This window comes from Sceloporus occidentalis, unplaced genomic scaffold (assembly GCF_023333645.1).
Source record: "Sceloporus occidentalis isolate IW3139 unplaced genomic scaffold, rSceOcc1.0.p SCAF_28, whole genome shotgun sequence".
Taxonomy (NCBI): Eukaryota; Metazoa; Chordata; class Lepidosauria; order Squamata; family Phrynosomatidae; genus Sceloporus; species Sceloporus occidentalis.
The window spans coordinates 3,311,403-3,325,828 of record NW_028317008.1 but is presented as its reverse complement, the minus strand read 5'-3'; the positions used below and the strand labels follow the sequence as shown (position 1 = coordinate 3,325,828).

At 36.9% G+C, this 14,426-nt stretch overlaps 1 protein-coding gene across 1 annotated transcript in view; it reads left to right on the top strand.

Annotated features, from left to right (window-relative positions):
• The window catches only part of LOC149299439 (cadherin-related family member 2-like), a 28,188-nt gene extending 15,634 nt beyond the window's left edge, over positions 1-12,554 (top strand). The window contains exons 16-30 of the mRNA XM_089485999.1: positions 31-100; positions 461-1,066; positions 2,149-2,220; positions 2,811-2,860; positions 3,139-3,290; positions 3,381-3,483; positions 4,092-4,180; positions 4,849-4,926; positions 5,624-5,701; positions 5,950-6,010; positions 6,726-6,853; positions 7,224-7,337; positions 8,448-8,531; positions 9,200-9,260; positions 12,426-12,554. Of these exons, the coding sequence (XP_089342125.1) occupies positions 31-100; positions 461-1,066; positions 2,149-2,220; positions 2,811-2,860; positions 3,139-3,290; positions 3,381-3,483; positions 4,092-4,180; positions 4,849-4,926; positions 5,624-5,701; positions 5,950-6,010; positions 6,726-6,853; positions 7,224-7,337; positions 8,448-8,531; positions 9,200-9,260; positions 12,426-12,554 (1,875 nt within the window). The remainder of the gene's footprint in view (positions 1-30; positions 101-460; positions 1,067-2,148; positions 2,221-2,810; positions 2,861-3,138; positions 3,291-3,380; positions 3,484-4,091; positions 4,181-4,848; positions 4,927-5,623; positions 5,702-5,949; positions 6,011-6,725; positions 6,854-7,223; positions 7,338-8,447; positions 8,532-9,199; positions 9,261-12,425) is intronic.
• Positions 12,555-14,426: the final 1,872 nt, after the last annotated feature.

The window sequence follows — 14,426 nt, the reverse complement described above, 5'->3', positions numbered from 1 at the left end:
GAAATAAATATCTCACTATATTTCATTCAGGATCTAAATGACAATGAACCATTGTTCAGAAAACCAGAATTTCATTTTTCTGTCAACGAGAGCACCAATGGTAGGTCATATCTCCTTTGTGATGCCACCTGCATTATAATTAATTTAGCACTGATTGCTTCATTCTGTCATGCATATATATATATATATATATATATATATATATCTTTTTGCAATGTAAAACAAATTAACATGGAGGAAATAAATTCTGAATATTTTAACCATCAACTTCTGTAATTTCTGTAAAACCACTAGAATTCTCTATAATCCATACCTGGGAAATAATAAATTCTGTATTCTAGACTAATCTGAAGATTGTTCAGTCTACAAGTGTTAAAATTGTATGTCCAAAATATTATACATGTGCTTATGTAATATAAGTGACAACCAGTCAGCTCCAATAACAAATTGTGTCTTTCAGGGGCATTTGTTGGAAGCCTACAAGTTGAAGACCATGACCAAACTGACCTAAACAATAGAGTTAGTTTCCGTATCTCACAGGGCGGATCAGGGAACTTTATTATCCGTGCACAGAGTGAAGGCAAAGGTGTTTTCACAGGAGACCTTTCTATAGATCCTGAAGTGAAACTTGATTATGAACAGCAAAAAAGCTTTACTCTGATCATTGAAGCTCAGGACAATGGGGTTCAGGGAGTCAGCTATACTGCAACTGCTACTGCCATTGTCCAAGTGTTGGATCTCAATGACGAGCCTCCATATATAGACCCTCTAAAAGATCTCAATGTTCTTGAGAACAGAACAGTGGGTATAGAGAGACTCGCCAGTCTGAATGCAACTGACCCTGACACAGATCATAAACTAGAGTTCCAGGAGCTGTCTGTGCAGTGTTTAAAAAATGGAGTTGATGTTGGCAGCATTTGCCATGATTGGCTATGGTTGGCACCAACTGGGGAGCTTTACGTAAACCGCTCTGAAGATGTGGACTATGAGCTCTGTGATCTGGTGGTGATATTATTACGTGTAGAAGACAAAATGACATTGCTGGGAGAGAGATACAGCGCAAATGGTTAGACTGTAAAACTTAATTTGTTTCCCATATTTTATGTTCTCTGTTTGAAATCCTCTACATATCCAACCATATGGTCACACTGAAAAAAATGACCATTGGTTTATATGGAACATATGCCTTGATTCATGTGTTTCCTGCTCACAGAAAAACTCAGTATAGTTCTTGAAACAAACTGGTAATAGTAGCCATTCTGAAAGTTGGGATATTGTGCCTATGTCAACCAAAGTGAACAAGAATACAGAAAATATACAGCAAGTACAGTGGGCTTCCCCACATCACACCCATATTTTTGTCAAGAGCTGAAATTGCTGGTACTGAGTTTTACAGAGGTGGAGCATTGGCGACTTTGAAACATAATGTCGTTGCCAACCCTGTAGGAAGTAATTATAGCATCATACTGTGAAATGGTGGTTTGTGGTATCATCATTGTCTTCCAAAAACAGTAGCTATATCCTTATACATATCATTACATCCCATATCACTATCCATAGTATTCCACCACTGTTTCTTCTATTTCTTCCATGTTATTCCATTGCCCCTGCAATGTTATTTTCTTTTTACACTCCAATACTTCTTAACTCCATTTAGTAATGCCTATACTCTATTATTTACATGCCATTAGCACCACCTATAATTATCCTCTCTTCTTTACATCTGCTATAATCAATAATCCAATAAACTATTAAACTTATGTTTCAGTAGACTTCAGGACCCTCATGCATAGTTCCCTATCCTCTTTCTCAGTTGGCCCCAATAACTTTGTAACATATATTATTTAAGGTGCATCCACATTGATAGACTCCTGCATCATACTCCCTTTATGGGAAAACATATGGAAAATTCCTTATAAACTTTTCTTTGACTAGAGTTTTTGCCATTATGCTAATGATTTCTTATTTTGAGCATTCTATGTACAACCTTATGCATTCATTATTTTCCTTAGCTCTCTGAAATTTCCCCTTTATACATTTACTCTTTTTTTGTCTAACTGCAATTTATACAGTTATTGTCTATGTTGAAGAATGATTTGCTATATATTATACTAATTAATTTTTTCCATGTATTTTCTACTCATTTAGTTACCCAGCGAGTGGTAGTTCAAGATGTTAACGATCATATACCAGAGTTCTTAGAGATTGATGAAACATTCGGTAAATAAATATTCTCTTTGGGATGGGTTTGGTTATTACAAAAATATTATACTTTTGGGCAAATAATGGGTTTGGTAACAGTGTATCTTATATATCATATTATCAGATTATGTCTAGATTTGAATTAATGGTATTTAATAAAAGTCAATAACAAGATGGATTTTAACAGTGGTAAGAAGAGGCAAGGTTGCTGGCAAGAAATGGGTTAGAATGGAGTAGTCATACATTTTATTAATGGTATTGTGAGGCCAAGGTGGTAGGTTTGGATTGGAAAATTGAAGGACTAGAGGTGTCTATTCACCATTAAATCTGAATCTGCTGTAGAATGTAGGAAACTGAACGTGCTAGTTTTACCAACTGCTTATTTCACAATGTAGGATCTGTTCACTGAAGGGGCAGTTGAAAACTAAGTTTGCAGGATAATTATGATTTCATTATACATTATAAAGGGCCAACCCAAGTGAGCTTCTGCTGCAGGAAGAGCTTAATGTATAGTTACATTATATTTTGGATTTAGGTAAACCCATTGGTTGATTTTTCCAATATTTAAGATGTTTATTGACTTTTTTTGTCATTCTGTGTTCCTACAGTGGTTGTGCCCGAAGCTGCTCCATTTGATTACCAAGTAGCTCTAGTTAAGGTAATGAATCCTTTAACACAATGTGAATCAATTATATGAAAGAAGTTGACAATAAGTACTTTATTTCTGGGCTGGCAAAATAGTATTTCATTTTATTTTGCCACTTTTCATCTCTCTTTAAGCAGTCATCCTTGTAGCCCTCAGAGTTCTTTTGGTTGCATTCAAACACAACACCACAATATGTCACTAGAGGACCACCATGTGCTAGATAAATTGTTGCATGACCCCATAAAGGGTCAGTGTGAGTTATAGATCTGTTTGTTTATTTTTTTCACCAGGCACGAGATAAAGACATGGGAGTGAACGCAGAAATAATTTTTTCAATTGCTTCTGTGATTTTCATCTTCTCCAGTGGAGGAACCACATCATTGTCCAACATCTTCAGTATTGTCCCTTCTTTAGAGAAGGACTTCTACCAGGGTAGTATAAGGTTAGTAGTCCCATATGTCTTCTCTGAGTTTATATACAATTGCTTAAACACTGCTAGGTGAATATCTGTATAATGTTTTTTGTATTGTAGGGTTGCCACTTCCCTGGATGTGAATTTGAAGGGTCAGTACCAAGTCACTGTCAATGCAATGGACAGAGGAGATCCACCACTTAATGCTACTCGCTCAATAAATGTAAGGGATCAACATTTTTGGTGAAAATAATAACCAAAGTATTACAATCCGATGAAGGCAGAAACCAGACATAAATTACCTTACTTATACTTACCTCATTTTAAATATCACTTGTTCATGGCTACAAATAATTGTTGGAGATATCTAGAAATTTGTTATGAGGTACAGTAGCTTTCAATTAATTACACCAAGACGAAATCAGTTACAAATAGTAGAAGACATAGGTACGTTGACTATATTGCACTGTTAAAAGAAATGATGACACATTCAGGCAGATAAATACTATATGAAACATTTCTTAACCCACCTTCTACTGATATGTTCTTCAAAAGAAACTTCACCTAGGAATGCCTTTGCTATGTCTGAGTCACATCAAGATTATTTATTTTGTCAACTCACTACATCATTTGCTTGATTGGCATTGCTGGTTTTACATTCCCTATAACTGTACCATATCTACTGGCATCCAGTAACTGTAAGTAACCATGAGGGCCTCTTATGTCTTTGCTTCATAGTTATACTAACTATGTAACCAGCCTTTATAATGCATACATTCCTTCATAGTCATTGAAACCTCTGCCGTTCTTCTCTTGGTCCGTAACTTGTAGATTTTTGCCGTTGACACATCCTACCGGGTCAGCCTGACGTTCTCAAAATCTTCAGATTATGTGCGGGAAAATTCAGAAGAGATCCAAAAGTAAGGAAGAGAAGTTATTGTGGTTGATTGAATTAGGGGGATACTACCATCAGTGGGACACATAGGGTTCATCTTGATATATTTTCCTAATATATTGTTACAGAGAAAATATGCAACATACATCAGCACGGCTGCTAGTGTAACAAACCAAAGTGTGTCTTGAGATAATTGTCTTTGCCAGTCTAGTTTAAGAACTTTAATTTCCATTTGACATGTGTTGTTAAACAATACAGTCTATTGTGTTAACAAGGGAACCATAAGTATTATTGTATTTTAAGAAGGTCTTCACTATTTGATTCATTCACAAAAGTTGGCGTTTGCAAGTATTTTGCAGTTTCAGCTCACTGACTTTACATTATAAACACCCAGTCCCAGTAATCTATTGCTGCAAGCAGAACTTGACTGGCCCTATATAACGCATAATTAAATCAGTGAGATTCAGTTACCCTACTAAATGAACAATGCATTACATAGGGCCAAATCCATTTTGCAAAGAACACTCCTAGGAACAGCATGTCATATAATTAAGTGAATTGAAACCACAACTCTCCTGCCAAAAGCTGTGTTTTTTTATATGTAACCTCGTTGAGATATGATCTCCCTTGCTAACAAAGCAAAGTGGCATCACACACTCTCAATTTAGGGCTAACAGGTGTTTTTCATGGCAGGTGGCTTGCTGTGGCAACAGGTGCAACTGTGTATATATCTGATATCAAAGAGGCTTCTTCAAAAAGTATCTCCTCTCGGTGAGTCAGTCAAACGAGGAATAGTAAAGAAAAAAAGCAGGATTTTTTTTTGTTAACTGTATGATTCTACACTGAGGGATGAAATTTTTTTTTTAATAATGGAATATGAGATTACTACTGAATTTGATGCTTTCCAGTTATTAAGTTCTCAAATGGTTATGACAGCTCCTCTTTAGTAAAGCTGTAAGTGCCATATCAGTAAGGTTCTACAATTTACACTCAAAACCCATTATACCCGATTTTCTAAATAATGTGTCCCAAGCTTTCCCAGTACAAATCAGCAGAATGTTTCCATTTATTCAGAGCCCATTGTGTAGAATAAAAATCTAGCAGAATAAAAGCTTATAAGAAATCTGATATTTGTTGTCACTGGAACTGCAGTTATTTCATTGATCTGTAGAACTATAGCTTGGACAGTAATCTAAAGGAGAGCCACTGAATCCAGATGTGTAATACATTTCATGCTGGGCTGAATGTAGGTGCCCCAGATATTGGTGGGCTTGGATGGGTTCTGGCATGTAATACATGTCTTCACAATCCATGGCCCAACCAGGTGTCATACTCATGCCAACACTGGCTTACCTGGTATAAGCTAATATATTACCGGTATATAGTAATATAATATATAGTAGCAGAGTATATAGCAATAATTACATAGTGGGATATTTGCCTTCAAAAAACACTCTTCTCTTCTTAGAGCTGATCCTGAAACAATATTGTACGTATACTTTGTGTATAGTAACGGCACTGCTATCACACCAGAGGCATTGGACCGGTAAGTGCAGACTCACTCATACATTGCTTCTCTGAAAAATTATTTTACAGTATCTAGATTTTACTATGCTGACCCTTTTTTTGTATGTTTAACATTTATTTCTAATCTAAAATAAATAGTTTGAGATTTTGTATTGATATAGTTGTCTCCTGGGTTTATAGAATATGATTCTGGTTTGATGAAAATAAAGGGTATTGGTCTCACTAAGGTATCCAAAGTTCTCAGTATCATACTGCTTTCTTTTATAGGATCATTCGTGGAAATTCGGTAGCATTATCTGAGCTTCTGCAGCTGGGGCTAAAAGTCATTGTGAGTCAATTCTGCCTCAATTTTTAGTTTTTTTCAGTAACTCATGAACATACACATCACAAACTGTAATAGAAAATTAGACGTGGTCAACATAGGGACTGCTTTATTGAAAAACAGGAAAATGCAATGGTGTTTTTTTATGATTTGGTAGATCTAGTCTGTGGAGACCTGGCTCAGGCTTTTACCTCAGGTATATGTTTAGTTTCATATGCATATCTATTGTCCCTGGGACAATGGGGTGTCCCCTTTAACTGGTTTGTAATGGGATAATATAAGGTAAAAAGTAAGAGAACCTGAGCCCTTGTGCCAATAGTAAGGAGTTACAAAATCAAACTTGTAATATTCACAAACAATTAGAATGCAATGTCATAAAAGTCTCTGTTGGTGTAATGGTCAGGTGTCCCAAGACTTTTGTTCATATAATACCGTATATTTAAAACAATATTTGTTCATGAAAGAGAATTACCTTTTTTGGAAGGAAAAATAAACCATACCAGCCAAAGAAAAATGTATGTAAGCATTATGTTATAACAATAATGTAACTTTATGTAATGTATCTAGTATTTAAAAAAAAATATATATAATTAATTATAGAATATATATATATATATATATATATATATATATATATATATATATATATATATATATATATATGACATATTATTGCTCAATTGTAAACTAAGCTTAACATGGTGTTTTTTTTCATGTATAGGGTAGCCCTAACGATCCAGGAGATAATAAACAAAATGAAATGTTGTATGGAGTTATTGCAGGTCTGACTGGTGCCCTGGTCCTTGTTCTTATCATTATGGTTACAGCTCTGGTCTGCATTAGAAAAAGGTATTACAATGTATTAGTTGGGCTTTGTGATTATTTCAATGTTTCTGTACTTGTGGAAAGTGTTGTAAGCATTTCTTAAACTGACCCATTTTTCCTTTATAATGAGTGTCTACCCTTTAATTGAAACACTTTAAAAACCAAATCTATATGCTTCTCTTTGCGGGCAGGTAACATATATAGCATTTTTAACTAAACAACAGAAAATGTTTATATTGCCAATAATTTTGCCCATGTAGGAAACACCCTATATAATGACACTCATTGTGCACACATTGTCCATGTCCTTTAGCCTTTTCTCCCCTAATGTATTGTCGATGACAAGGCCTAAGGGCAAAATTAGGGGCAGACAATGACTGTCTGTGTATTACAGCAACAAGAGAAAGCTACGAGCAATCAAAGCTTCAAAGATAGCAAAGGCGTTGCCTGGGGAAGTTGTGCAAGGAGCAGAGGTCATACCTGGGACCAATAAGTTCAATTCTGACAGGTAAGGACAACCCATGTGATAATGCTGTTGAATGGATAGTTAAACTACACAGTGTAATTGTGGCTAAAATGAAAACTTTGAAAATAACTATCCACCCTCTTGCCACTGAAGGGGTGCAACCTGTGGAAAAAGCTATTTATATTGGCCTTTTAATGGCCCATTAAGCATTGTCATATGATGCCCCTCATCTTCAGCTCAAAGAAAGGGCCACTCCAAAAATCAATTAAAAAAGGCAGCAGCAAACTAACTAATTAACATCTTACTAAAGATGATCTCTGGGGAACATAGTTACATAGTTCATCAAGTTCAACCCTTCTACCTAACCTTCCTATTCTTGATCCAAAAGAAGGCAAAAAAACCCTAATTAAGCTACTTCGAATTCTGCCATCAGGGGAAAAATTCCTTCTTGACTCCAAGAGGCAATCGGACTTCTCCTTGGATCAAGAAGCTTTAAAATATTAATTCTATTTATAGCCCTGTATGTCATGCCTTTCTAAAAAAATATCCAGACCCCTTTTGAAGGCATCTAATGTATTGGATAACACTACCTCCCTTGGCAGTGAATTCATACCTTTATTGTCCTCACTGTAAAGAATCCCTTCCTTTGTCGTCTATGAAACCTGCGCTCTTCCAGTCTCAGAGGGTGACCTCTGGTTCTTTGTATATTTCTGTTAATGAACAGGTCACTGAAGAGCTCGTTATTGTGGCCCTGCATATATTTATATAATGTTATCATATCCTCTCTGAGACAGAACTAATTAGCCCTTCCATCAAGCAGTGAGCACAGTGTGGCTTGTGAGCAGGGAGTCCAAAGGCAACGGTGACCTTGAAAATGTGCAAATAAAACAAATTTCATGGAAAAGTAAGGAATTTTAAATTTTCGTAATAACACACTACCCAATCATTCACCTCATAAAAAAGGCAGAAATACTTGGTTCAGCAACAAAGAAAATCATGATATGCATCATGGTGGTTTGTATGTAAACTAGTGAAGCATTAACATCTTGTAAAAGAATGCCAGATTTTATACTTTTCTTTTTTCCTGTGTGTCTGTGGCCAGTCAAAAAGCAAATGATATTTAAATATTTTCTCTTTTTGTCTCTATTTCAGAGCTAACCCTATATTGAATGTCGATCTGGGTCCTATTGTAGATCTAGGATTTGATGAAACCACTTCCGTGAGTGACAGCGTAAGGTAAGGGAATCTTCACAAAAAACTCACCCTTATTTGCTGATATTAGTCCTGTTTAGCCTTTAATGCAAGATATTGAAATAATGACATAATCTGTCCTTTTACCTTCAAAAACGCTGGAAGCATTGAGTAGCTCTCACCAGGTGTTTGGGAAGTTGCTATTATAAATAAAAAGTGGTGGTATCACCATAGCAGCCAATGGTATGTTAGAGCTGATCGTTCAATTCCATTGGTTTCTAGAGTGACGAAACCACGATTCAAGCTTTGCACAAAAATAATTTTATACATAACTCACTAAGGCCTGGGCAAATGCATTGTGGACTGGTGGCCGATAGAGTACTTACCAATACTGCTTCTCCAGAGGCAGATCTGGTCCTTTAGTGTGCAGCTGCCTTCTAAGTACGCGAGGTGCATGCTGTGAAAGCATGCAATTGCCATTTAGCAGCCACTGCCCTTAAAGTACCAGAACCACTTAATCATCCCTAGTCCAGCCCTCATGTAAATTAATAGAAATTAACCTGTCAGCATTATTTAAAGGTGAGAGAGGGTGCGACATAAAACAAATTAAGAGAACCTTTACTCATCTCCAGAAGACAAATGGAAACATGATGGGTCTTGGTAAAAATTACCATCCAAGATCTATTAAACAAGATGTTGTGCTTGTTTTGCAGTGTGGACTCCCTTTACAAACATATACTTGACAAGGACCACAATAATTCTTCCACGCTCCAGGTAGGGGATCATTTTTTTTGCAAACATAGAACAAACTGTGGCTAGAAGCCTTTTCAGTTATTGTAGAATGTTACTTGTTTTTGTGTGTACAGTAAATAAATAAATAAATAAGTTACTTTAAAAAAAAACCTACACTAAGCACATTGATTACAAAAAGAGAGGGGTGTGGATTACTGTGAATTGGTTTTTGTTCAGCAATTGTTTTTATCACAGGGTACAGGTTAAGTATATATATATATATATATATATATTCATCTTGTTGCTCTATATATTTTCATTAGTGTTCATTTACTGCTCTCTCCTGGTCTAAATGTTCCTTCTCTGGCAAGACATAATCGCTGCTTCCACTTTCGTCCCACAAGGATTAGTGCTTGGCCCTCTGCTGTTCTCTCTTTATACTTTATCTCTTGGCAAACTAATAAACTAATTTGGCCTCCAGTATCATCTATATGCAGATGAGACCTAAATCTACATGTCTTCTCCTGATCTCTCCCCGTCTCTTATGTCCCGTATTACCAACTGCTTGTCTGCTATAATCTTTCTAAAACTGAACTCATTATCTTCCCTCCTTCCATCTCCACTCCACTACCTGAATTCTCTATCACTATTAACAAAAAAAGCAGCATCTTAAGGTTTAGGAAGAGATTCTGACAGGACACTGAAGTAACCCAGAAATTAGAAAAATATTTAAAGAATTATTCCCTCTGGGCAAGGAAGGAGATTGACCCGCAAAGACAGGGAAGACACGGGCAGACAGAGGCATTTACACACATGGTATAAAACTGAACACCCTAGATTATTAGAAAAAGGGAACAAGAACTGACAGAGCTGCAGCAGCAGAGGTAGGGTACAGTGCAGGCACTGCCAGACAGACACAACCAGGCTGTACAAGATTGTACAGGACCGACTTCTCCCCAATATTAGAATCTCTTCCCCCATATTAACAAGAATTGATCCCCAGTAAGGCCACTCAGTTGCAGGGACTGTGTAGGGCACAAGGTGAGTTCGGCCAGACGCACACACTCAGATTCGACAGGATTGTATACAAATGTCCCGTAATAATAGAAAAAAAAGAATTAATCCCCATAGTAGGGAAAGAGATTTATCTACGAGGCAGGGCAAGTCACAGATCAGGCACTGTTAGACAGGCCGAATCCACCCCACTCCATATTAGAAAAAACAACAGGCTGAGGCATAAGGGCAGGACATGGCACAGAGCAGGCACATGCAGATAGACACATCCAGTCGTATGGATTTCCTTCAACATTCAACAAAATTGAAAGAAATGATCACCTCAGAGTAACCCCTGAAGCAAAGCTGTGCTGTGGTGTGTACATAGGTGTTGGCTCATATCAGAATTATTGAGATGTCCTAACACCTTACCCAGGCAACTTCCTGATGACATCTCCCACACTCTTAAACTAATCCCACGCTTTACTAAAATGTTGTATACCAGGTGAGGTTTTAGTGGTACTAGCATTTTTTGTATTTTTTATTAATGATAGTGGTGGTGTGTAAAAAGGAAGGCATGATTGACAACCAACTGTATGCCAATGAAGTGAAATGGTGTTATGATGCAGAGATCCAATGGGCAAAGCCTCTCTATACAAGACCTTAAAATGGTCTCAAACATTAATGGAGATTCTTCTCTGCAGAGCACATGGCAAATCAGTTAGGACATTTGGTCACCTTCCACTCCCTCCTCCGTTCCCTTTTCTATCAACTTGGTCTCTAAGGGTCACTGGAGAAGATAGGTTACCAGGGGAGTGTCCAGCAGAAGGAGGACTTATTGTGTTTATAAAGTCCTGCCAACTCTCTCTCTCTCTCTCTCTCTCTCTCTGAGTCTGCATGGAGATGATCACAAGGGAGTGGTAATTGTATCACGTGTTTACAGGCTTATCCTGCTGTTTCTTTGTTATTTCCATTCAATCAATGAATAGATAGTTTGGTAACAGCATATACTAATTTATAGTAATTTGTATATGTATTGTTAATTTGTTTAGCCTCTCTTAATAAATGTTGTTAATTGCAGAAAACAAGGAGTGTGGACTCTGACTTTACACTCGATAGTGGTTATTGATAGCATAACAGTGTATATATATATATATATATTCATACAGTAAATGTTATTCAATAAATACAGTAAGATTCATAAGATACAGACACGTTTTTATATATTTATAACATGGTGGTACCGGTGACATGTAGGGGAACCAGTAGCATAGCTACATTGCTGCTTCTGCAAAGTAGAACACGACCCCTCTTTGAGTGACTAAAATTGTGGCTCATGTTAGTAGGTGGGGTGGAGAATATTTTACCACTACTACAGCCAGGATGTTCACTAATACTGCTGCTGCATGCGGATGGTTGTATTTCTGACTCCAGGCAACAAGGATTCAGCCTACTTGGGACTGGTATATTAGGGCCATCTGACCATTTCATACACTGACGCCTCTGCACAACCAAGAAAACCGTAATCATTCCATCTTATAGACATTTGCGAATCGATTATCGTCGCCTCTATTCCTTTTGGATGGGGGGCTGTCCTCGTTATTGGAGATTCCTACACAATATTGGCAAATTTAATTAAAAATAAAGTTTGTACAAATCCAAATGTGCAATTCTTCTTGCCACTACTGAAATAATGAATCATCCACTTCAATTTGAAAAAGGTACCTACCATCAACAATAAATTCAGTAGGGCTAAGTGGATCTGTGTTCTGTGGATGAATGGCTGGAAGGAATACAGTGTACACACGTGTTTCTCATGCTACTTCTTGGCAATCTAACACATATGCAAAGTCAGTTTATCATTAAAAAAATCTAAACCTGCATAAATGACATAAGGTGGCATCTCAGAGTCAGAGGCAAACATACCTCTAGGTAAACGAAGCTTAGGGTCTCTAACATTGTTGGCATAGGCTAAGCAACCACCACCCACAGTTACTCAAACCCTCTTGTTCATAGTACTTCCCTAGAGCATTGTTTTCCAACCTGTTTAAAGCCCCTTTGTAAGAAGTGTGCCTTCATATGAACTCACAGCATAGTTTGTCCAGTGATTAGAATTTGAAGTCAAATCATTAATTTTGCTTTGTTAATAATGTTTTCCTGTACTTTTACTTTGTCATGTATGATTATTTCATTCATACCCCTTTTTGTATACAGGAAAACAGGGAGATGGGCGCCGAAACTGAAGCTTCAAATGAATGCAGAGATGAACCCCTGGCCATCGCTCTTAATGACAGAGTGAAAAATTCATACAGCAATGCAGCTCTTGACACCACAGACTTATAAAGTGGATTCACAATCTGCACAGATTATCATTTTTAAATATATGTATATAAATGGCCAACAGCTATTGCTTCATGTTTTCGTTGTCCAGTGGCATAACACTTATAATTTATATGGAAATTTGAACTTTATGATTTGGGCAGATGATATGGTCATTTGATCTGTCGTGATATACCTTCCAAGACTGCAGATTTTCATGCATTGCCCCAATTGTGTGGGCAGGAGTATCATGATCATTCTGATCTCCCCTGACTTGCAGAGGGAGCTTTAACATCAACGGAGACAGACATCCAATTAAGCTTTTTTTTGGCCTCCTTGTGATGTTCTGAAGCTTAGCTGTGCAAGGAGGCACCTTGAGTACCACAACCAATTTCAGAGGCTGGTCCCACCTTGCCCTGCTTCTAGGCACACAACACAGGTGTCCCAAACTGGCCACGTGAAATGGGAGCATGTTCACATACTATTTTCACACTGTGATTTTTTGAATGATGTTTTCAATATGGATACAAACAATACAATGATTTGTGTGTTATAACTTAAACAAGATTGTGTTTGTTCATTATTGTAAGTTACATGAAAATCATATGATATTTTTAGACAAATTTATACATAAATGCTGGTAATTCCTAATGGCTCACTTACTTTTTCTTGCCTCTATAAATATCTGGGTACACCTTGCAGCTTTAGCAATCTTCTTAAGTGCTGCCTATAATGAGGTTTTTGGAAAAATCTCTAGTCAGTTGTTTTGCATAAGAATTATGAGAAATTGTAAGTTTGACAAGACGTTAATACCTGCAAGCAAGTTCTCCACAAACCATAAAACATCTGCTTGATGACTATGCAGCAATACACATATAATGATTGTGAATATAAAGTATTTTTGATATGATCACTAATGATCACTTTAAGACTATTAAAGGTGATTCTGTACAAACCCTTTTAATCCTAAACTTGAAAACATTTCAAATATATTAAACTTTATGGTTATGATTTTTGCAGACGTTTATGTCTAGGACAGTCACAGGGCAGCCGGAACTTGGCACTTCAATGGCTGGATACTTTATTGTGAAAAATAGTTTGCACCTAGCCAGGCCTAAGATTAGATGTGATGCTAAAGCTAAATAAGAAGAGAGAGTGACATCATGAAGAAATATAGAGGAATCTGTAAGAAACTTTTTTTTATTTTTTATTTTACCTTATGTTTAAATTGTTGAGATGGAACAAAAGTATGTGCAAAAAAACAGGGGCCCAAACTTGTTAATCTGGCATTGGACAGTCATAGTAGCCATAAATGTGTATGTAATTGAAGTAATTCTAGAAACACAGCACGTTACTGGTGGATTTGCTGGCATAATGTATCCTACACCTACACAGCACCCACACAATTTCTCTGATAAGAGAATGGCATATATAATGAATAATAATGCAGAGTCTTCTACACCACCATGACAATTTATGTACATGCTATGTTATTTATAAAGCCACCTTATTAGGTTTAACTCAAAATAAGTGAGGGAACTGTATCAAAATAATGACTTTACAGACACTAGACAAAACATGGCCTACAGACAATAAAACTGTGGTAGACTTAGGTGGTTCAGAAAATGGTGGAGAGGTGCTCAAAACTGTGATTGCCATAACATTTAAACTGTTTTTGGCAACCTTTTTCAAAATACTAAACTAAATCTAGTAGCCACCTGTGACAGGGCCAGGCTAGCTGGCTCATGTGTCATATGAAGTTTAGCCGGGTCACGGAGCGCTTTTGTGTCCGGTTCCGTATCCCGTGACCCGGTAATATATTATATTGTGTTTATTGTGTAACCGGCCCAGAGACTGATGTGGATTCAGCCCCAGCCTTCAAAGAGACGATCCTAT